Source organism: Sciurus vulgaris, assembly GCF_902686455.1.
Source record: "Sciurus vulgaris genome assembly, chromosome: 1".
NCBI lineage: Eukaryota > Metazoa > Chordata > Mammalia > Rodentia > Sciuridae > Sciurus > Sciurus vulgaris.
Genome location: NC_136461.1, coordinates 30,306,966 through 30,329,540, shown reverse-complemented (window position 1 = coordinate 30,329,540; position 22,575 = coordinate 30,306,966). Strand labels below are relative to the sequence as shown.

General features: G+C 40.9%; 1 protein-coding gene and 1 pseudogene across 2 annotated transcripts; both read left to right on the top strand.

Annotated features, from left to right (window-relative positions):
• Positions 1-2,073: 2,073 nt before the first annotated feature.
• On the top strand, positions 2,074-5,657 carry LOC306644987 (pre-mRNA-splicing regulator WTAP-like; annotated as a pseudogene). Its single transcript has 2 exons — positions 2,074-2,649; positions 4,364-5,657. The product of its transcript is annotated as a pre-mRNA-splicing regulator WTAP-like (transcript).
• Positions 5,658-5,683: 26 nt separating this feature from the next.
• On the top strand, positions 5,684-6,595 carry LOC306644978 (eukaryotic translation initiation factor 1-like). Its single transcript, XM_079112214.1, has one exon. It carries the CDS (start codon positions 5,820-5,822, stop codon positions 6,159-6,161), a length of 342 nt encoding a protein of 113 aa, XP_078968340.1. The 5' UTR covers positions 5,684-5,819; the 3' UTR covers positions 6,162-6,595.
• Positions 6,596-22,575: the final 15,980 nt, after the last annotated feature.

The following is a 22,575-nucleotide window of genomic DNA, read 5'->3' as shown; positions in this document are numbered from 1 at the left end:
TGATTAGGGCCACTTGGGAAACACTGGAGCATGAGCTGCCTTCCCAGGCCCTCACACGACTCCTCTACTGCTGGTGCCTCCTGGTCCTGATGTCAGTGGGGTCCTTCTCTACTCATCTGTTTTCATCAGCTCTTTTGCTGCTCTGACTAAAAGACCTGACCAGCAATTGAAGAGGAGGAAAAGTTTATTTGAGGGCTCACAGTTTCAGAGGTCTCAGTCCATAGACAGTCAGTTCCATTCCTTGGGAATCCAGGCGAGGCAGAACATCATGGAGGAAGAGTGTGGCAGAGAGAAGCGGCTCACAATTATGAGAAGGCAGAGAGCGACCCCACCAGATACAAATATATACCCAGAGCCACGCCCCCAAGCCCCACCTCCTCCAGCCACACCCACCTGCCTTCCATTACTATTCAATCCCATCAGGTGATTAGTCCACTGACTGGACTAAGGCTCTTGTAACCTAACCTTTTCTCCTCTAAACCTTCTTGGTGTGCTGGGGTCCATCCATCTGGAGAAGCCTCTGAGCTTTTCTTCTTCCTGCCCTGACACTCATCTCCCAGAGGCTCTTCCTTCTCCCTTTCCCTTCCCTTTAGATTTGTTTTCCTCTCCTCTAATCTCCTTCCCTACACTCTACCCTAGCCTCTTTCTCTAACTCCCTCTTTCATAGACATTTATCCTAAAGATGCCTCATCTGGTGATTTCTGCACTGGATGGGGAGAAGCATAAAGATGCCTGGTGACATGATGAACAGGAAGACACCAGATTAGGGTCAGGAGACTGTTAGCCTGAAAGGGCCCCTTTGCTAGGCCCCTTTTGTTAGTCATTGATCGGGGTGACCTGTTTGTTGAGTCTGACATGTCTTTTAAGATGCAATGTAAAACAAAATAGCCTCTACTGTTGACTTGAATTTACGTCAAGGTGGTCCGTCTGGACAGACACATAATTTCACTTATGGTATTCACAGCATTTTTTTTATTTTGGTATGGCAATTAGATATGCTTTTTAACTTAGGAGTTTTGACTACCATTTTTTTTATAATTTACACAGTTTGGGGGTTGTGGATTACGTTGTATTGAAGACAAGGTATTTTAAAGTTACAACACTGATCAATAATTTGAACAAGTAGCTCGGATTCAGGCCATTGCTCAATTCATCAGGTTAACAGGACTTCCGTTCTGCAGGGAACGGGTGAAACCCGTGATTGGATGGAAATCCTTACGACAGATGTTTTAAGAAGATTTTAGCATGGACGCTGAAGCCCTTGCCATGCATAGCACATGAAGAGGGGTTCTCTCACACATGGGTTCTCATTCAGCAAACATTTACCAAATGGCTACTCTGTGCCAGTCACTGCTAGGAGCTGGGGACACGGGTGAGAGAAGTGCACATAGCACCATTCTTGTGGAACGCACAGGTTTGTGGGAGACAGACACTTTGGTAGAGGGGATACTATGTGCTCCATGTTCTTACCACAGTCTCCAAACTGGGGGGATTTCCTTCTGTGTGGAAGTGGATCGTTGAAGACTTGAACTCACTTCTCAGTCTTTCCACATGTCTGGACTCTCACGGGCAAGAAGATTCTTGTGGTAACTGAAGCCTTCACTTCAAGCAGGGCATGTGAGTTTTTTTCTTGTGTGAAGTCTTTGATAAACTCAGAGATCTGGCCGGAAGCCTTTCCACACTGTCACATCGCAGGTCCTCTTCAGCCTCTCCCCCTGCGAGTGTGAAGGTCAGAGCTCTGCTGGAAGTCCTTGCCACTCTCCTCCAACCAGTGGCTTCTTTCTGATGAGCCTGAGGTTTGCATTTCAGGAGTTCCACTTCAGACAGCCCCCCTCGTGGGGGCTCTCGGCTGCACACGGAGATCTGTGTTGCGACAGAAGCCCTGACACACCTAGCACACTGTACACCTCCTCTCCAGCATGGACTCACCAAGGACAGCAGAGAACTGTGCTCGGGCAGAAACCCTTGCCACCCTCAGCACAGTCCTGGAGAGGGGTGACTTTGAGCATGAGAAAGTGATGACCCAAGTGAGAAAAACAACTGTCAAGTTAAAAGTCTCCACGGAGGGGGGCGCGCGCCGGACTCCGGGAAGGGCCGGGCGTGGCGCCGGGGTGCAGCTGCTCCATTACGGCTGGAGGCCCCGCTCGGGCCGGGCGGACGGCCGACCTCCCCTCGCCTTTCCTGCCCCGGCGGGGCCCCGCCGCGGGCGGGCGGGCGGCTGCGGCCGCGGCCGGGAGGCGACTCCTCGGATTCAAGATGACCAACGAAGAACCTCTTCCAAAAAAGGTTCGACTCAGTGAAACAGACTTTAAAGTTATGGCACGAGATGAGTTAATTCTAAGCAAATGATGTAACAGGCTTAAGGGAGTCTGAAGAAAAACTAAAGCAACAGCAGCAGGAGTCTGCACGCAGGGAAAACATCCTTGTAATGCGACTAGCGACCAAGGAACAAGAGATGCAAGAGTGTACTACTCAAATTCAGTACCTCAAGCAAGTCCAGCAGCCGAGTGTCGCCCAACTGAGATCAACAATGGTAGACCCAGCGATCAACTTGTTTTTCCTAAAAATGAAAGGCGAACTGGAACAGACTAAAGACAAACTGGAACAAGCCCAAAATGAACTGAGTGCCTGGAAGTTTACGCCTGATAGGTAAACAAATCATACTCCCCCGTCAAGACTTTCCTGACAGTCCCACTACAAGACAGCTGTGGTGGGACAGCCAAGTACTCGTTTCCACACCAAGACTCAGACTTTTTGAGCAAAAAAAAAAAAAAAAAAAAAAAAAAAAAAAAAAACCACATTCTTATACCGTGCAGCTTGTAATGGTTAATGTAAAACTTACCCGATGAACCTTGTGTTTCAGCTTTTTTCTCTTCCCCTTCCCCTTGCTTCTGAGGCCTGATGTCGTCGGACTATTCCGAAGAAGAGGCCATCTCCGAAAAATTCCCCTTCTAGAACATGTAGACACTTGAGAAATGTTTCTGTTTGAAGAAAATAGAGGGAGAAACAGAAGTCTTAAGTCTGTGGCACACTGTGTCTTCAGACAGTTTGGAGGATTGAAAACCTAGAGATTTAAAATCATGAATTGAACATGTAAAATTCCAGTAAAATGTAAAAACGGAATATGCATTGCTCTTAACCTTTAGCATAATGACTTAGAGACACTGTGTATCAGTTTTGCCAATAAGACTGTGGACTTCGTGATTGTTGTTGAACTTCTGGGTCAAAACTCAAATGAGGTGATTTTGCCTTTAAAGGGTTTTTTGCTGAGAACCAACTTTAATAGTCACAAGAAAATCAAATAACAGATGTCCGTACAAGTAGTGCATATATCTAACCATTTAGCTTAGGGCTCTATATCACATGACGGAGCCTTAAATCAATGCGGTTTTCATCAATGGTTTGTTCTTTGGTTGCAAAAACTAGACAATCTTAACTGAGGACTGTACAAACATGAAGGTGTGGTATCCAACTTCAGGTTTAAACTGTTTGAAGCATTATAAACATTCATTTCACAACTAGATTGTATAAGGATATTGGCTGTGATGAGACTCACTGCATTATTTTTTTCCAGTAGTGAACTTTATGAAACCCCATCCCATTCAACAGGCACATGTCAAAAGAGCATTGTTGTTGGTGTTAATGGGGGATGTGTTCCTTCATTGTATTTGGGCCTTTTGTATTACACTCTTGATATTAAATTAAATGTGCCTTGGAATAGTTGTTTTTTTTTTTGTTTGTTTGTTTGTTTTTTGTTTTTTTTGTTTTTGGGTTTTGTTTTTTTAAGTTCAAGGAATACTATGATTTTGTTGTATTCTTAACATTTTAATTTTGGGGGGCTGTGGAGAGCAGATTCATTTTGGAAAATTATTGCTATGCTCTTCAAAGTGAAGGAAAAGTATATCTCATTTTTAAAAGAACTACTTTATTCCATCTGGTATCATAAAAGACAAGGAGACTTGATACTTGTTGCTTTTTGACACTTTGTCCCAGGATATTGTAGTAGAAATTAATGTGGGACAATCTCACAGGGTGTCTGCCAGAAGATTGGGGACATAATGTGTTGGAACTATGGGCTGGCCTAACTGAGACATTTTGTGAATTGAAAAAAGGTATAGTGACCATTTCTAGCAAATTCATTTGATCATTTAGATAAATGAGGCATTATTTTCTTCATGCTTCCATCCAATCCTGGAGGTGAATTTTTTTCGTCAGAACATTGTGTAAGTCACCAATTTGAATTTTCGCTTGGTGATAATGGAGTCTGAGATGAGTGGAAGATAAATGTTCCAGCTTGTCCCAACGTTTAAGTGCAGTTTTAACAAGGTTGACTTAAGTTCTCTCTTAATCATTCAAATCAATTCCAAACAGGCAAAAAGTTAATGGCGAAGTGTCGAATGCTTATCCAGGAAAACCAAGAGCTTGGAAGGCAACTGTCCCAGGGTCGTATTGCACAGCTTGAAGCAGAGTTGGCTTTACAGAAGAAATATAGTGAGGAACTTAAAAGCAGTCAGGATGAACTGAATGACTTCATCATTCAACTTGACAAAGAAGTAGAAGGTATGCAGAGTACCATTCTAGTTCTTCAGCAGCAACTGAAGGAGACACGCCAGCAGTTGGCCCAGTACCAGCAGCAGCAGTCTCAAACCTCAGCCCCAAGTACCAGCAGGACTACATCTTCTGAACCTGTAGAACAGGCAGAGGCCACAAGTAAAGACTGCAGTCGTCTGGCAAACGGACCAAGCAATGGCAGCTTCTCCCGTCAGAGGACGTCTGGGTCTGGATTTCACAGGCAGGGGAACACAACAGAGGATGACTTTCCTTCTTCTCCAGGGAACGGTAATAAGGCCTCCAACAACTCAGAGGAGAGAACTGGCAGAGGAGGTAGTAGTTACGTAAACCAACTCAGTGCGGGGTATGAAAGTGTAGACTCTCCCACGGGCAGTGAAAATTCTCTCACACACCATTCAAATGACACAGACTCCAATCATGACCCTCAAGAAGAGAAAGCAGTGAGTGGGAAAGGTAACCGAACTGTGGGTTCCCGCCACGTCCAGAATGGCTTGGACTCAAGTGTAAATGTGCAGGGTTCAGTTTTGTAATATTTTTCCAGCAAATTTTTATACAGTGTCATTTAATTTGGGAGAGGATACTGTCCAGAAAATTGATGCATACTTTGTCACAACTTGCCTTTTTATGGGTGTGTTTTTGTTTTGTTTGATCCCCCCCCCCTTTTTTTTCTTGCTTCAATACCTCTGCCACTTTGGAAATTGTAACAGTTAATTACTTTGAATGTTGCTAAAAGGACATTTTGTGTAGGGTCAAGTTATTTTTATATGAGTTAATGTGAAGTTGTAAATGGAAATCTTAAAGTATAACACAATGATGTCTGTATAAATCTGTGTCTCTAGAACCCGTGCTGTGTAAGGGCATTCTTCCTCATGCTGTTATATACTTCCGCACCATTCAGACTTGTTAGAGTAGATGTGGGTTTATGACTGCCAAGTTTGCCCAGTACCGTAGATTTTATCACTAAAAGTTGAACTTGTTGATGGAATCCTATAGTAGTTTCAGTGTTACATACAGTTTTTTCCACCATACATCTGTGCATTTTCTCTTTAGGTGACTGAATGTTTAAGATATTTGTGTGCATAGTTAACTCAATTTTTATGAACTGCCCAGTCACTGAGCCGCCGCCGAGGACTCAGCAGCCTCCCCCTCGAGCCCCCTCGCTTCCCGACGCTCCGTCCCCCCCGCCCGCCTTCTCCCGCAGCCGCCTTCCGCAGGCCGTTTCCACCGAGGAAAAGGAATCGTATCGTATGTCCGCTATCCAGAACCTCCACTCTTTCGACCCCTTTGCTGATGCAAGTAAGGGTGATGACCTGCTTCCTGCTGGCACTGAGGATTATATCCATATAAGAATTCAACAGAGAAACGGCAGGAAGACCCTTACCACTGTCCAAGGGATCGCTGATGATTACGATAAAAAGAAACTAGTGAAGGCGTTTAAGAAGAAATTTGCCTGCAATGGTACTGTAATTGAGCATCCAGAATATGGAGAAGTAATTCAGCTACAGGGTGACCAGCGCAAGAACATATGCCAGTTCCTGGTAGAGACTGGACTGGCTAAGGACGATCAGCTGAAGGTTCATGGGTTTTAAGTGCTTGTGGCTCACTGAAGCTTAAGTGAGGATTTCCTTGCAATGAGTAGAATTTCCCTTCTGTCCCTTGTCACAAGTTTAAAAACCTCACAGCTTGTATAATGTAACCATTTGGGGTCCGCTTTTAACTTGGACTAGTGTAACTCCTTCATGCAATAAACTGAAAAGAGCCATGCTGTCTAGTCTTGAAGTCCCTCATTTAAACAGAGGTCAAGCAGTAGGTGCCTGGCAGTGTCCACTCTGAAACAAAGCAATAACGTGATGTTTCAGCAAAGCCCAGAGGCCCAAGATCAGATGGCTGTGTCTGACCAGAAGCTTCTCAATTCTCCCTCAGCAGAGGCCCCTATCCTAAGAGTGTGATGACCTGAGCAGGAGGATGGGGTAAGGCAGCTGTACCACTAGAAGGGGGCCTTTGGTGGGTTTTTGTTTTGTTTTGTTTTGTTTTTTAAGAAAAAGAAAAAAGAGCCCCTGGTGTCTAACCTGACCAGGTGGGCAGAACTCAAAGGCCACCTTCCTTCCAGTGAGGTGATAATGACATCTGGCTTGCCACCAAGGTCTTTTTGACTAGACATATTCTAGCTAAGGGATGTCCAGAACAACAGAATGTGAGGCCAGCTTAATATCAGTTAAACTTTTGACAAGGGAACAAATACCAAACTGATGTTATCAGTCCTGTAGCTAGCTATAGAGCTTGCAACTCACTAGCAACAGCTGCCCAGTGCCATGTGAAGTAATAAACTGGTTTTTGGTTTTCTTTTTCCCTTCCAGTTTTAATGTTATGTAATGTATTTAAACCCTTATTTAAATAAAACTTGTTTTCAGAAATAAAAAAAAAAAAAATTTTTATGAACTGTTGTATCCTGTTAATGCATATTGCTCTGTGACTCCAGTATATCTTACCTGTACTGACCAAACCTAAATAAAGATTTTTATTGTAACTCTTTAAAAAAAAAAAAAAAAAGTCTCCACGGAGGCTGCAGCAATAGCATGTTAGACTGGAGAACACGGAAAATCAGGTCAGTCACTAAAGGGGCAACCTGAAGAAGCCCCCCAGGACTCTGAGGAAAGGGATTTGAAAAGTGAAATTATGAGAAAAAACATTAAATCATGAAGAACAAATCCAGAAGAACTTATGAAGGATACCAAAGAACAGAACTAGCAAAGAAGAAATCATGAAAATGTACTTAATCTGAAAGAGAATTTGATTCTTTAGATTTAAAGTATTAGCCCAGCATCATGGATGCACAATGAAAATTAGAAGATGAACTAACATCTCCATGTATCTGGATGAAGTTCTTAATTTCAAGGATCAAGAAAGCATCTTACAAATGTACAAAACATTTAAAAAATAGGTTACTTTCTGGAAAAGAGAGCAAGAGTGGAATGACTTCTCTACCATGTCAAAGGAGAGACAACAATGCTACACCATCTCCAGAGTCCCAAAGAAAGACTGAGTTAAGCATCTTTTTTTGGGAGGCAGGGCTTGGTTCTTATTTTCCTTTTATTGTTAATTTTAGAAACCCTAAGAAAATACAATTATGGCAGCTCATGGGTGCTGAGGCCTCTGTTAGAGTCTTTCCAGATGTTACCTCATGTCGTCCTTGCAACACCCTAAGGATGTGATTATTCCCATTGTACAGATGAGGAGGTAAAGGAACCTGCCCAGATCACAAGGCCACTTCACACCTCAGTCTGAAGACAGGCAGGTGTGTGTAAGGTCTGTGGCCTGAGAAGAACCCCTGCCTGCCACCTTTGGGGGGATGGGATTTGAACCTACATGTAGCCTTCCATGTGTCCTGATGCCTGCTCTTAGCCCAGATTGAGTGCACTGAGGTGTGGGGGTCCTCTCTGCTACGTCCCACATGGAGGAGAAAAGGGTGAACTGCCAGAGGAGGATATTGGCACTTTTTCTATCTATTACACAAAAAACTTATCTACTCAATGAACACACAACAGCCAATACTCTTTTTATGAGAGGGGGCATGATGGGTCTGGCCTTATCAGCTCTGGCCTCTTACAATGACAAATCACCCAACTCTCCTTTATTGATAATATACAGGTAAAGGGGGCAAGGGCTGGGAGGAGCTCCTTCTGTGATAGACAGGATAGGGTGGAGTTAGGGGAGCCATCTTCTTAGGGGAAAATTCCAGAAGGAGACATGGAATCACTCCCAGGCAGCGCCACATGCTTCCTGGCAGTTCCTAGAAGCCAGGCCTCTGTGTCCCATGGCTCAACCTAGTCTGACTCTGCTAAATAAGGATGGCTTCCCACACCGAGGTGCTGGAGATCTGCTGGGTTTTCCAGCTTCTCAAGCAGACTCTTCTACGTCCACCTGATAATGCTCCACCTTGAGGGTGCATTATGGAAGCAGGGATTTTTAAGCAAAAGTCGAACAACCGTGGCACACTGAAGTGGAGGGGTCATCAGATGAGGAGTTGCGCTGGCCCCACTGAACGTGGAACACCATGGCCTGCACAGGAGGGTGCTCTCCTGATGTCTGTGGCCCAGGCGGACCCAGCAGTTCACGTGCTCTCTCCACTAGTGCTCCACAGCTTCCTGTCTGACAGGTGCATCGCATCAGGTGTCAACAGTCGCCTTGCATCTCCTCAGCCAGGGAGAACCTTGAGGACAGGGGTATCATTGTTCATATTCATATCTTTGGCACATACTGTACTCTAAGTTAGGCCAGTACGGAACCTCATTCCCCCATTCTATTTTGTCCTCGAGTCTTCGGGCTCAGTTTAATGGGAAAATATCTGCTGTTTGCTTCTTGTGGGTAGTCAGTGGGAAGGCAAGGTGACTTGCCCTGGTCTCACTGTGCTGCCCTCCGGGGCAGGAGCGCAGGCATAGCGTGCTGGCTGGCATCACTCTGCTTCGCTGGTAGCTGTGCCTCTTATACTTAAACTGATGATTTCCCTCCAAAGGCAATCAGATTAAAAAAAAAAAAAAGCAAATAAATATTTCAGCCAAACCCAAAATGTCAAAAATATAAACTCATAAAAAGTGAATACATGGAAAATAAGAAGTAGAAATGAATAATGAATAACGTAATCAGTAAATAGACTTTTTTTTTTTTTTTTTTTTTTTTTTTGTGCTGGGGTTGGAACCCAGGGTCTTGTACCCGGTAAGCACATACTCTACCACTGAGCTGAGCCTCCATATCCAAGCATTTCCTTCTTACCCCCAGCAAAATCTCATGAACTGTCAAGGGAACACTTCCTTAGTCGAAGAATTTAGAGATAAACAGTTTCAATGACTGGTAAGCACAACCAAAGGAAAAAAAATACACGTAGCCACATCCTGGAAAATGTCAAGACTTTGAATATAAAAGAAAAAAAATTTTTTAAATGTTTCCAGAAAGGAGAGAAAAGAAAAATAGGTAAAACAAAATAAAAAAATAATAACAAAGATAATAAATGAATGAACCAGGTTGGACTCCATAATATCAGAAACTTTAAAACAAAGATGCAATGGCTAGAACATTCTCAGGGAAAATGTAAAAAAAATTGTTTAGTTGTAGATGAATATGATACCTGTATTTTGTTTACTTATTTTTATTTTTATGTGGTGCTGAGGATCGAACCCAGTGCCTCACACATGCCAGACAAGTGCTCTGCCACTGAGCCACAACTCCAGCCCAGAAAATGGTTTTGAGTCAAGTTCTCTACTCAAACTAGCATTCAAGGATGGGGTGAACAGAAAGACCTTTTCAAACATGCAATGACTCAGAATTTATTAGCCAGTGAAAAATGAATCCAAACAAAAGGCAGAAGTCAGATATAAGAAATTACGTACAACATGAGCTCAGATAAAAAATTAAGCCTAATCTGATCTCTCAGAAAACAAAAGTACAGTGAAAAAACATAGTAACAATTATTAACAATTTCAACTTAACAAAGGCAGAGAAGAGAGTGTGTGTATGCATTGCAACTAAGTAAAAGCATTTTAAAATTAAAATTATTAACATAAATTAATGGTACAAATTAATGGGTTTCATTGTGACATTTTAATACATGCATACATCATGCTTTGATCACACCCACTCTCCCTACCAGCCTTTCTGACCTTTCCTGCTTTCCCTGCTTCCTTGTTACCTTCCCCTTCCCTAATAATCTCTCTTCTACTTTCAGATTAGCTTTTTATTTTACTTCCATTTTTTTTTAAGTTTCCACATAGGAGAGAAAACACTGTGTCTGGCTTATTTTGCTTAACATGATGTCCTCCAGTTCCATCCATTTCCTGAAAATGACATGACTTCATTCTTCTTTGTGGTTGAGTAATTCTTTACTGTGTATATATACCATATTTTCTTTATCCATTCATTCGTTGATGGACACTTAGGTCTATTTCATATCTTGGCCACTGTGAATAGGTTTCAATAAACATAGGTATTAAGTTCTTGCTTTTGTTTTTGGGGTTTTAAAAATATTTTTGTAGATGTTGATACAGCTTGATTTTATTCATTTATTTCCATATGGCGCTGAGAATTGAACCCAGTGCCTCACACATGCTAGGCAAGTGCTCTACCACTGAGCCACGACCCCAGCCCCACAACCCCTTCCTTTTGTATGCTGATTTTATTTCCTTCAGGTATATATCCTAGAGTGAGGTAGCTGGAAGTTCTATTTTTAGTTTGTTGAAAGCCTCCATAATGTTTTCCATTCCCACCAACAGTGTATAGGTTTCCTTTTTCTCCCCATTCTTGCCAGCATTTGCTATTTTTTGGTTTTCAGATAATAGACATTCTGACTGGGGAGAAATAGAATCTCAATGTAGTTCTGGTTTGCATTTCTCAGATGGCTAAAGATGATGAACATTTTTCATATATTTATTGGCTATTTGTACTTCTTTTGAGAAGTATCTAATCAGATCATTTGCCAATTTTTGATTGGATGGCTTGTTCTTTTGTTGGTAAGTTTTTGGAGTTCTTTTTTTATTCTGGGTATTAATCCTCTGTCAGATGAAGAGCTAGCAAAGATTTTCTCCCATTCTACAGGTTGTCTCTTCACTACTGATTGTTTCCTTTGCTGTGCAGAAGCTTTTTAGCTTGATGAAATCTCACTTGTCAATTCTTGCTTTTGTTTCTGAACTACTGCAGTACTATTCAGGAAATTCTTGCCTGTGCCAATATCTTGAAGCATTTCTCCTATCTTTTCTTCTAGTAGTTTCAAAGTTTCAGGTCTTACATTACAGTCTTTGATTCAACTAATAATCTGAAGAGTTCTTAAAAATCAGTAAGAAAAAGATAAAATACTCCACTTGAAAATGGACAAATGAAAAATGACCTGAATGAGTAATTTCTAAAAGAAAAAATAAATGGTCAGCTGGGTGCACTGGCCCAGGCCTGTAATCCCAACAACTCAGGAGGTTGAGGCAGGAGGATTGGAAATTCAAGCTCAACCTCTGCAACTTAGTGAGATCCTGTCTCAAAATGAAAAATAAAAAGAATTGGGGATAGGAACTGGGCTCAGTGGTAAAGTGTCCCTGGGTTCAATCCCCAGTACCCCCCCAAACAAATGATTAGCAAACACATGAAAAGATATGCTACTTCATAAACTGCCAAAGAATGCAGACGATAAAGAGACATTAATTTCTTCTAACCATTAGGCAAGAATTGAGACTTATACTACCCATTATCCATGAGTGCATAAGGAAACAGACACCCTCGTATATTGTTGGAAGTAACCTGTTATGGAATTGGAAGTTGTCCTATACAACATAAATAACCAGTAAGATCAATCAGTGAGCTCACAAAGTCACCAAAGATGCAAATCAGCAGAAAATCAGAATACCAACCAACAATTTCAGGTATTTAAATGATCAGCCACAGAACCAGACCAGTAATATATGAATTATTTGGGGAAAACATTACATTTTTAAAACACAATTATAAGATCACCAAGAAATAAATTATCTGGAAATAGCATGCAATTTTGAAAAAATAACATGGAACTTCAAAAATCACACTAAAGGAACTTCTAAAGAATATACTTCAGGAAGAAGAAAATTGATCCCAGAAAGAAGGTCTGAGAAACAAACTAGAATGGCAAGCAAATCAGAGGTAAACACTGTGTCAATCTACTCAAACAATGTTGGTATAAAATAATAATTCTAATACTAATATCTAATTTGCTAAGTAAAAAAGACATAATTAAAATACCAGAAAACAATAGCTTATAAGTCACAAGGGAATGTTATCAGTAGTAAAGCAATTAGTTTATTGCTGTGAAAGAGGTTAGAAGTTTAAACTTAAGACTTTGTAGTCCAATATGCATGGTAAAATTTTAAAAACAACCATCAAAAGAACAGATATAGGTTATAAATTTCAAACAAGTAGAGAGAAAAAAGATCCTTATTACTTAAGAAGAAAAAGAAAAAGAAAAAAAAAAAAAACAGAAAAAGATAAGGAGGTGGGAAATGCAGGGAGAAAAATCCAGACAAACAAGACTATGACTGTAGATATACACCAAATATGCCAATAACTGCATTAAATGCAAATGAATTGAACTTGCCAATTAAAAAGGCAGAGATTATCAGATACAGAGTTAGGGAAGATTCAGCTATGTTAACAAGAGATACACCTAAGTCACAGGCCTGGCTCAGCTTGAAAACAAAAGTATGGAAAAAATAAACCAGGCAAATAATTGTTGAAAGAAAGCTGGAGTAACTATGTTATTATCAGGCAAAATAGATTTTCAGACAAAAAGTAATATAAAAAGTCACTATATAGGGATAAAAAGTTCAATTTTCCACAAAGACATAACAATCCTCCCAGTCTTTCCCTGTTCTCTTAAAGGGGTCACTTTAGCCAACCCTTGCTAAGTAACCTCTGTGGCCCCAGCAGCTCCAGAACCCCTTCCTCCTCATACTCCAACTTCGGCTTAGTAGCTGTGCCAGGAGGCCTCAGGGCACACGTGTGTTCTCTGAAGATGGTCTCCAGCCTCCTGCAGGAAAATAGCCGTCATTCCAAGGCCACAGCGTGACACCTTTTCCCGGGGCCCCAAATCTCAGTCCTCGCTGCAGGAGTCCCACAGGTGAAGGCAGAGGGGCTCAAGGTTATACTAAACTCCTCCCAGGGAGGAACTCACCCTAGGGACCTCTTGTCACAGGGTCTACAAAGCAGGACACCAGCCCTTGGGGGAGAAACCTGAGACACCAAAGGGTGGAAGCCCTGCGTGCACAGGGCGCTGTGAAGAGAGGGAGTCGAGCGGCTGACCCGCACCGCTCTTGGTCCGGGATGGTGGCCTTAACTGGGGGCGCTCACAGCCTGGAGCAGCACAGGGTTGCTGAGCCACGGCTGGAATGGAAGGACTTAGGGAGGGCTCCCGGGGACCTGTCTGCGGCTAGCAGAACCAGGCGAACGGACTGCTTTAGAAAACAGTAAGGATCCAATCCTCCACCGCCAAATCGTGGGCTCCACTCTCTTTTGGAGACCATCTCGTGGGGTCCCAGAGTTGGGATTTCAAGTTCCTCGATGCCACCTAATCATCTTTGCTCAGATGCCAGGTGCCCGGGAACCCCAGTCCTGCGGCGCGAAGGGCCACGCATACTCACTGGCCTAGGGTGGGACAGGGCCGCCCCGCAACCCCCGCCTGCGGACATGCCTCTCATTTAGGTTTGACGTGGGGTAGAAAAATCTCTTTTCAATTTGAGTGTCTAGACTCCTCCAGGGGGAGCCCGAGGCCTCCTCTTCGCCCTACAGAACTCGCCCGCATCCTCCAGCCTCGAGCCTCCCCCAGGGCTGAACCCGCGCCTGGTCACCGCCGCCCGTCGCGCTGAGTTTAGCTCTTGAAAGCTTGGGCACCAATGGCCAAGAAGGAAGGGTCGCTGATTTGCCAGGTAGTCCTTTCTGGAACGTCCCGGCTCTGACACACACTGACCTGCATTGGCGCCTGTGGGGCAGGCGTTCAAAGCAGGGCCATCAGGGAACCACCCTCCTGCATGGTGGTCTCAGGGGCGTCCCACCGCAGTGGGGCCATCTGGATATGTTCCTCACTCCCAGCTGGTCCACTCGATGTGGTATCCACTTGTCTGCCCCCCCCCCCCTCTCTCTTACACTATGTTAGGCTTCCAATCCCCTTCTTGACAGCAGCCCCAGTCTTCATGGGAGAGTTCTTGGTATTCTCATTTGATTTTTGGAGAGAAATATGGAATTCTCCTCCAAGGATGATTCATGATTCTGTCATGGTTAATGACTACTACAACTACAGGGTCAAGAATGGCAGACTAGTCAGAATGACAATTATCAAGAATACAATTAACAATAAATGTTGGCAAGGATGTGGGGAAAAATGCACTCACATTGCTGGTGGGACTGCAGATTGGTGCAACCACTATGGAAAGCAGTATGAAGATTCCTCAGAAAACTCGGAATGGAACCACCATTTGACCCAGTTATCCCATTTCCAGTAAATACCCAAAGAACTTAACACAGCCACATCGATTTTTATAGCAGTTCAATTCACAACAGCTAAGTGATGGAACCAACCTAGGCGCCTTCAACAGATGAGTGGATAAAGAAAATGTGATATAGATTCACAATGGAATATTACTCAGCTATAAAGAAGAATAAAATTGTTATTTGCCAGTAAATGGATGGAACTGGAAACTATCATGCTAAGTGAAATAATTCATTTCCCCCTCCAAAAAAAAGGCAGAGGGGTTGGGGTTGTGGCTCAGTGGTAGTACACTTGACTGACTCTGTGAGGCACTAGGTTTGATCCCCAGGACCACATAAAAATAAACAAAATAAAAGTATTGTGTCCGTCTACAACTAAATATATATATATATATATATATATATTTTTTTTTTTTTTTTTTTTAAAGGTCGAATGTTCTCTCTGATAGGCAGATGCTAACACGTAATAAGGGGGGTGGAGAATAGAAGTTCATTGGATTGGACAAAGGGGAATGAAGGGAAGGGAGAAGGGGCGGGAGTAGGAAACACAGTGGAATGAATGGACATAACTTTCCTGTGTTCATACAGGAATACACTACCACAAGAATGGGAAGTTATATTGCATGTATATATAATATGCCAAATTATATTCCACTGTCATGTATACCTGGAAAGAACAAATTTTTGAATAGAATGGGAGGCTAGTTTAAAATTTTTGATACATCTGCGTGCAGGATATGATGTAGCCATTTAACAGGACTCGTCCTTCAGCACAGGTTGGAAACTAGAATAGATAGCTGAGTTTCTCAAGTGCCTGCATTATTAAAAAGAGCCAAAGATAACCTGGGGCCAGATGACCCCTCCATTTCCAGGATTTATTAATCTGAAACTCCCTATCCTCGGCCATCATCCCAGACCTGCTCTGCCAATGAATTTTCTCATGGAAGTAGAAAACTGGGTGGGAGGGGGTTGAGGAGGGGCATCACCAGAAAATCTTTTGATTTAGGTAGAGCACCTATTATCTACCTTTTGCAATGAAAGTTTGAAAATGCTCCTGGCAGATTTATTTTTTTAAAAAAACACAAGATCAAATAAGGAACATTATTATTATCTTACATTTACTGTAGCTAGCGATGTGCACATTGGCATGATCCTGCCATTTTATTTGCTTTCTATTTATCATGGCTTTTCTTTGTTGCATTGTTTTCCTTTTCTGTTTTCTATTGTATTTATATTCTTTTCATTCCCTTTCTTTCTCTCTAGTGATTTGTGATGATCTATTTCTTTCAGTGATTAGCCATCAACTTTTAACACTCATTCTCAACAAGGTATAAATTAATGTCTCCATCCTTTCTCAGGATTAATCCCACCCTTTCAATGTTACTGATTTATCCCATCTTTTCAAGGTCACTATCTAGCATATTCATGCTATTTCCAACCTTCTTCCAAATTAATTTATTATTTAAATTACTGGCACTCAGTGCATGTTTACAATTCCTACATAATGCTCCTTGCATTCTGCTCTTCTTCTTCTTCTCCTCCTCCCTCTCCTTCTCCTTCTCATCCTTTTATTTGTACCAGGGATTGAACCCAGGGACACTAGACCATTGAGTTCACATCCCCATCCCTTATATTTATATTTTATTTTGAGACACGGTCTCACTAAGTCACTTGCCTCACTAAGTTGCTGAGGCTGGCTTTGAACTTGCAATCTTCGTGCCTCAGCCTCCCAAGTCACTGGGATTACAGGCATACACCACTTTGCCTGACTGCCCTTTTCTTTTTCCTGAACAAAATCTTCCAATAAAAATCTGGGAAGGGTAAATTGAAGGGACTCACCAGCTGCCTAAGGACCACACATAAAGCTTAAGAAACCCAGCCCTGGGGGCTGGGGATGCAGCTCAGTGGTACAGTGTTTCCCTGGCACGTGTGAGGCACTGGGTCCAATCCTAAGGACCACAGAAAAAATAAATAAAATAAAGGTATTTTAAAAAGAAGAAGAAAAGAAACCTAGCCCCAAGTCCAGAAGAAGATCTCAAGCACAGCAGCTGCCCCATGAGTAGGAGAGTGAGGCAGACAGCAGCAGAGAGCCCAGGCAACATTTGGCCCCTGAGGAAATGTGTTGCAAGGACCTGCCGGGCATCCTGGCCCCCAAGTTTGGGCGCCATCAAACTCAAAGGTTTGTTCACTCTGGAAGAAAGCCGGGCTTATAGTGGAGAAGTATACACAATAAAATTCACCCCAGACCCTCCCTACTTATGAAGCAGTACAAAGTGGCTGTGTGGGGGGCAATAATAGAGGGGGAAGGAAAAGGTGAGTAAAGCAAAGTAAAGAGATTGTATTTTAGTGTGTATCTGATAAATATAACTTGCATTATATGGTCCTGCTTATGTAAAACCTTATTTTATACAGGGGCATAAAGAGATACTTTAGGGTCACTAAAGTATTAAAAATGGTTTTCTCAGAAAAATAAGATTTCAGGTGATACTTTCTTCATAATTTTTTTTTTTTTAATATACAGTTGTCCCTTGGTATCCATGGGGGATTGGTCCCAGGGCCCCCTGGAGATACCAAAATTAGCAATGATCAAGTTCATTTTCACATCCTGCAGTATACTTTGAATCATTTCTAGGTTATTTATAATACCTAAGACAATATAAATGCTTTGGAAATAGTTATTGTATTGTTTTAATTAGGGAATAATGAGAAAAAAATCTGTACATATTCAGTATAAACACAACCCATTTCCTTGACTGTTTCTGATTGAATACATGGATGTGGAACCCACCCATATGGAGATTCAACTGTACATATTTTTAAAAATTTTTTTAGTTCTGGGGGACACAGTACTTTTATTTTATCTATTTATTTTTCCATGGTGCTGAGGATTGAACCCACTGCCTCATGAGTGCTAGGCAAGCGCTTTACCACTGAGCTACAACTCCAGTCCCATGTTCATATTTTTAAATAAGCCGTTTTTTTTGTTTTGTTTTGGGGACAGGTACTGGGGATTGAATTCAGGGCCACTCGACCACTGAGTCACATCCCCAGCCCTATTTTGTATATTCTTTAGAGACAAGGTCTCACTGAGTTGCTTAGTGCCTTGCTTTTGCTGAGGCTGGCTTTGAACTCTCAATCCTCTTGCCTCAGTGTCCCAAGCTGCTGGAATTATAGGCATGCACCACTGTGCCCGGCATTTCAGACATTTTTGACAACTAGACAAAGGCACTAGACAAAAATAAGCGTCTGAGGATCTAAGAACATGTTTGAACTGAGGGTAGATAACATTTTGGTTTTCTTCTTACCAAAATCATGTTGTAGGTTTGAGGCTATGCAAAGAAACAATGAAATCAATAGTAGAAGGCTCTCTGCAGAACAATATACATGTATTTCTGGAACTAGAATACTTAATGTCCGAGACATCTGGAAATGTGGGAAAATACTTTTATTGTTCTTGTCTCAGATGAGTGATCATATCTATAGCTTTAAATATAGAAATACTTTGCCTACAAATGTGTCTGAAGTGGAAATAAAACATACTAAACATAGTATTGGAAAACATACCTAATTACAGTTTAGAAATAGAAATGTAGGGCCCGGGTTGTGGCTCAGTGGTAGAGCACCCACCTAGCACATGGGAGGCAGTGGGCTCCATTCTCAGCACCACATAAGGAAATAAATAAAATAAAGGTATTGTGTCCATCTGCAACAACAACAACAAAAAATTAAGTATAAATGTCTTTGTTTCAGCTTTTCAAAAATCTATGTGATTTTGATTCATAATGGTTCATAATATGGTTCACAGCTAATCCTTTTAATCTTAAATTTTGGCATTTAAGAAAGGGATCAGGTAGGGCTGGGGTTGTGGCTCCGTGGTAGAGTGCTTACACGTGTGAGGTACTGGGTTCGATCCTCAGCACCGAATAAAAGTAAAATAAATAAAAAATAAAGATATCGTGTCTGTCTATAACTAAAAAAAATTAAAATTAAAAAAAGAGAAAGGGATCAGGCAGTTTAATTAAAAAACGCTCAGATTAGTAAGTCCAAATAAAACTCCCAGGCTCCTTCTTGTCTCAGTCTGCTACCTTAACACACAAGGCCTCTCTTTCTGAGGGTCTCATATCACCCTAGCAGCAACAAGATCCAACCCCCCATGCCAAGGCATCTTCTTGCTGTCCTAAAGTTTGGTTTTATAAGATGCTATTACTATTAGTGACAGGAGCTGAGAAAAAGCTAGGATGGGAAGGGTACATGTCAGATAATGCAAAATAACAGTTTCAAGAAGGAAATGAGAGCAAAGATGGTAAATTTAAAAATAAGTCCTACTCTTAAGTCTTCACTCACCACCACCCTGCAAAAATAACTGAGTGAAGACTATTGCAATTGTGTTTTATACATTTAATAAAAAAATGTATGCTTGAAAGAAAAAAAATTGGTTTTGTGAATTCAGGTTCAAGTTCAATGCTGTATCCAAGCTCCACAGTCACTGAAGAGCTTAAAGACTTCTTAACGTTATCAAGTAGTTTTTGAAGTGAAATACAAAATTTTCACTTAGATCATTATTCATTCATGTGTTTTTATAGTGAGCACAAAGAACTCGAACTATGTCAAATTATAAAAATTTAAGGAGCTCAAGAAAACAGAGAAACTGACTTTTTCAAATAATTTGATATACCTAATCCTAGTCACAAGGAAATTTACAGCCAAGTTTGATATATCTTTGAATTACTTCTAATACCAACGAGCAATAACTGATTCTCTTTCAGAGGTCTCTGCAAAGCATGATGACATTTCTAAACATAGTCATGGCCAGTTACATACTACTCGACCTAGACTTATTGCTATATACATAGCTGAAAGAGGACAGGTTGTGTTTATGGAATTATTTTCCTGGAGAAATGCCTCTTTTCCTGTATTAAGTGCTTAGAGTAATACAGAAAGAACACAGCAGTTTTCTTTCTTTAGTGTCTGGTTAATGAGGAATCAATGTACGTACACATACATAAACAAACAAATCCACACGTGGTGCTTTGCAGAGACAGCATTACAATACCCTCAGCAGAGCAGAGGCAGTGGAGGATTATATAACTGTCTCTGACTTTCATTTAAAAGGTGCTCAAGTGTACAATCATAGAAACGAAATGATGTACCCCATTTGTATACAATGAATCAAAATGAAGTCTGTAAAAAATAAATACATAATTTTTAAAAACCGACTGATCAAAAAAATATAAATAAATAAAACTAAAAGGCTCTCAAGAAGGCTCAGTAACAACTGCCATACCTCTTGACAGGTGCCACAAAAATGGTCAGAGATGAAATTCACAGCACTGAATTTCATACTACATAAACCACATGCTTTCACTTCAGTTGGAAATTATGCAAATTGTGAATTTTAAGATTTCATGAGACAATGAAGGTGTTTACCAGAGGCTTTTTAAATAGATAAAATTTGGGGATGGGATTTTTTTTTTTTATCATGGTAAAGTATAAGATTTACTATGTTAACCATTCTAAAGGATACAATTCATCCTCACTAAGTATATTCACAACGTCGTGAAACTATCATTATAACAGGTATTTTATGTAATATGCATAGCACATATTTCAAACCCATGGTTTTTTAAAATTTATTAAGCAATGTGGACATTTTGTATGATTTTTATAAAAATTATAAATCAGTAGCAGTAATTACTGACAGTTTAATTACTGTCAATTTTCACCACTTTCTAACCTTTATACTCTATAGTAAAATTATCTATTTTTAACTCATTTTTTTCTGTAATCTTTTCAATAAAATCTGTACTATCACTTACAGAATATGCATAACAGAACATGCTTTTTCGCATCTATTTAATTGATAGGATATTTTTCTCATGATGAATTCTTTCCTGCAAGATAAGAAGTTTTAAGTTTTCCTATACTCCATTTTTGTATTACAACTTCTTTGATGTAGAACGAGATGTGTCACTTGTATATATAAGAGTCCCCCATGTTCTGCAGTCTTCTGATGCTCTGCTGTGTGAGTTAAGTAGTTAAAGGAGATGTGGCCTCTTCCTCCCGACCCCGGTACTGGGGATTGAATTCAGGGGCACTCAACCACTGAGCCACATCCCCAGCCCTTTTTTTGTATTTTATTTAGAGACAGGGTCTCACTGAGTTGCTTAGGGTCTGAACTCGAGATCCTTCTGCCTCAGCCTCCCAAACCATTGGGATTACAGGCACCACCATGCCTAGCAGACATGGCTTCTTCACTTTTTGCTTTCTTCCGAGGTGCTGGGGATTCGAACCCGGGGCCGTCCACATGCTTGGCAAGCGCTCTACAGGGTGAGCTATTCGCCCGCTGGACACGGCTTCTTGATGAAGGCTTTTCCACATTCATTACACCCCGGGGGGTTTCTCACCTGTATGAAATCTTTTATGCATACCACTTTCTCGGCAGCTGTAGGTTTTCTGTCCTGTATGAATTTTTATTATGTTTATAAAGAGAAGAGTGATACCTGAAGGTTTTCCCACATGACTATGTTTAAATGAACTGTCAAGTATATGAGGTTTCACGTGCTGATGGAAGGAGGATTTCCACATGAACGTTTTCCCACACTACCTGCACTCATCAGGTTTCCCTCCAGTGTGAAGTCCCTGGTGGACCCTCAATTGTGGTTTACCCCTAAAAGCTTTTCCATAATCTCTACACACAAAGGGTCTCTCTCCACTATGACTTTTTTGATGAGCTGCAAGGTGTCCCTTACTGTCTGTGACTGTTATTGCAGTCAAAGGCCGCCCTGCCATCGTATACAGTTTTCATGTCTAATGAGACAAGACGTCTTTTGGAACCCTTTCCCACCCACATCATGGCATTCAGGTTTTTTCCCCATGTATGATTTTTTTTTCCAGATTTAAGGAAATGAAACATTTTGAAAGCATTTCTATATTCCTTGTATTCATGATATTTTCTCCAGAATACCTTTTATTATACAGAGGTAAGCATAAATTAGGTGGCAAACTCCTTCTGTTTGATTCACCTTTATACTGTTTTTGTCTTGAAGAAATAACATTCATGTTCCAATTACTATTTTAGACCCTCCTTAGTGTTTTTAGAAAGGTTTTTTATCTTGGTTCAAAAGGTTGACTTTGCTTCCTTCCTGCCTCTCTAGCTCAACAAGTAGGTGGACAACTTCTGCAAAGGAGTAAAATAAAACATTCCTAGGTACTCTGTCTAATATGTTATAGAAAGAAATATCAAAAAATCTCAGGTTTTAGGCAAGAATACCCATTCTTGCTACTTCTAGTCAACATAGTACTAGAAATTCTAGTTACAGCAATTAGACAAGAAAAAGAAGCATCCGATTTGGAAAGGATAAAGAAAAAGTATTTCTATTCACAGATGACATAACCTTTATGTAGAAACCCTGAAGATTGCATTAAAAACTATTAGAACTATAAACAAATTCAACCAAGTTGCAGGATTCAAAATCACCATATGAAAACAAAGTGTTTCTAGGCACTAACAACAAATAATCCAAAAAGGAAACTTTTAAAAATTCATTTAAAATAGCATTGGGACTTGGGTTGTGGCTCAGTGGTAGAGCACTTGCCTAGCATGTGTGAAGCACTGGGTTCGATTCTCAGCACCACATATAAATAAAAGAATAAAAATAAAGGTCTATCAACATCTAAAAGAATATTTTAAAAAATTAAAAAATAAAACAGCATCAAAAAGAATGAGATACATAGGACTCAACCAAGGAATTGAAAGACTTATACAACAAAAATGACAAAATATTGCTGAAAGAAATTAAGGATGACCCCAATATGAAAAATAAATGTTCAATCTCTAGCAATTAGAGAAATGCAAATTAAAACTACAATGAGATTCCTTATCGCTCCAGTCAAATGGTAATTATCAAGAATACAAGTAACAATAAATGTTGGAGAGGATGTAGGGAAAACGGTACACTCATACATTGCTGGTGGGAATGCAAATTGGTGCAACTATTATGGAAAGTGGTATGGAGA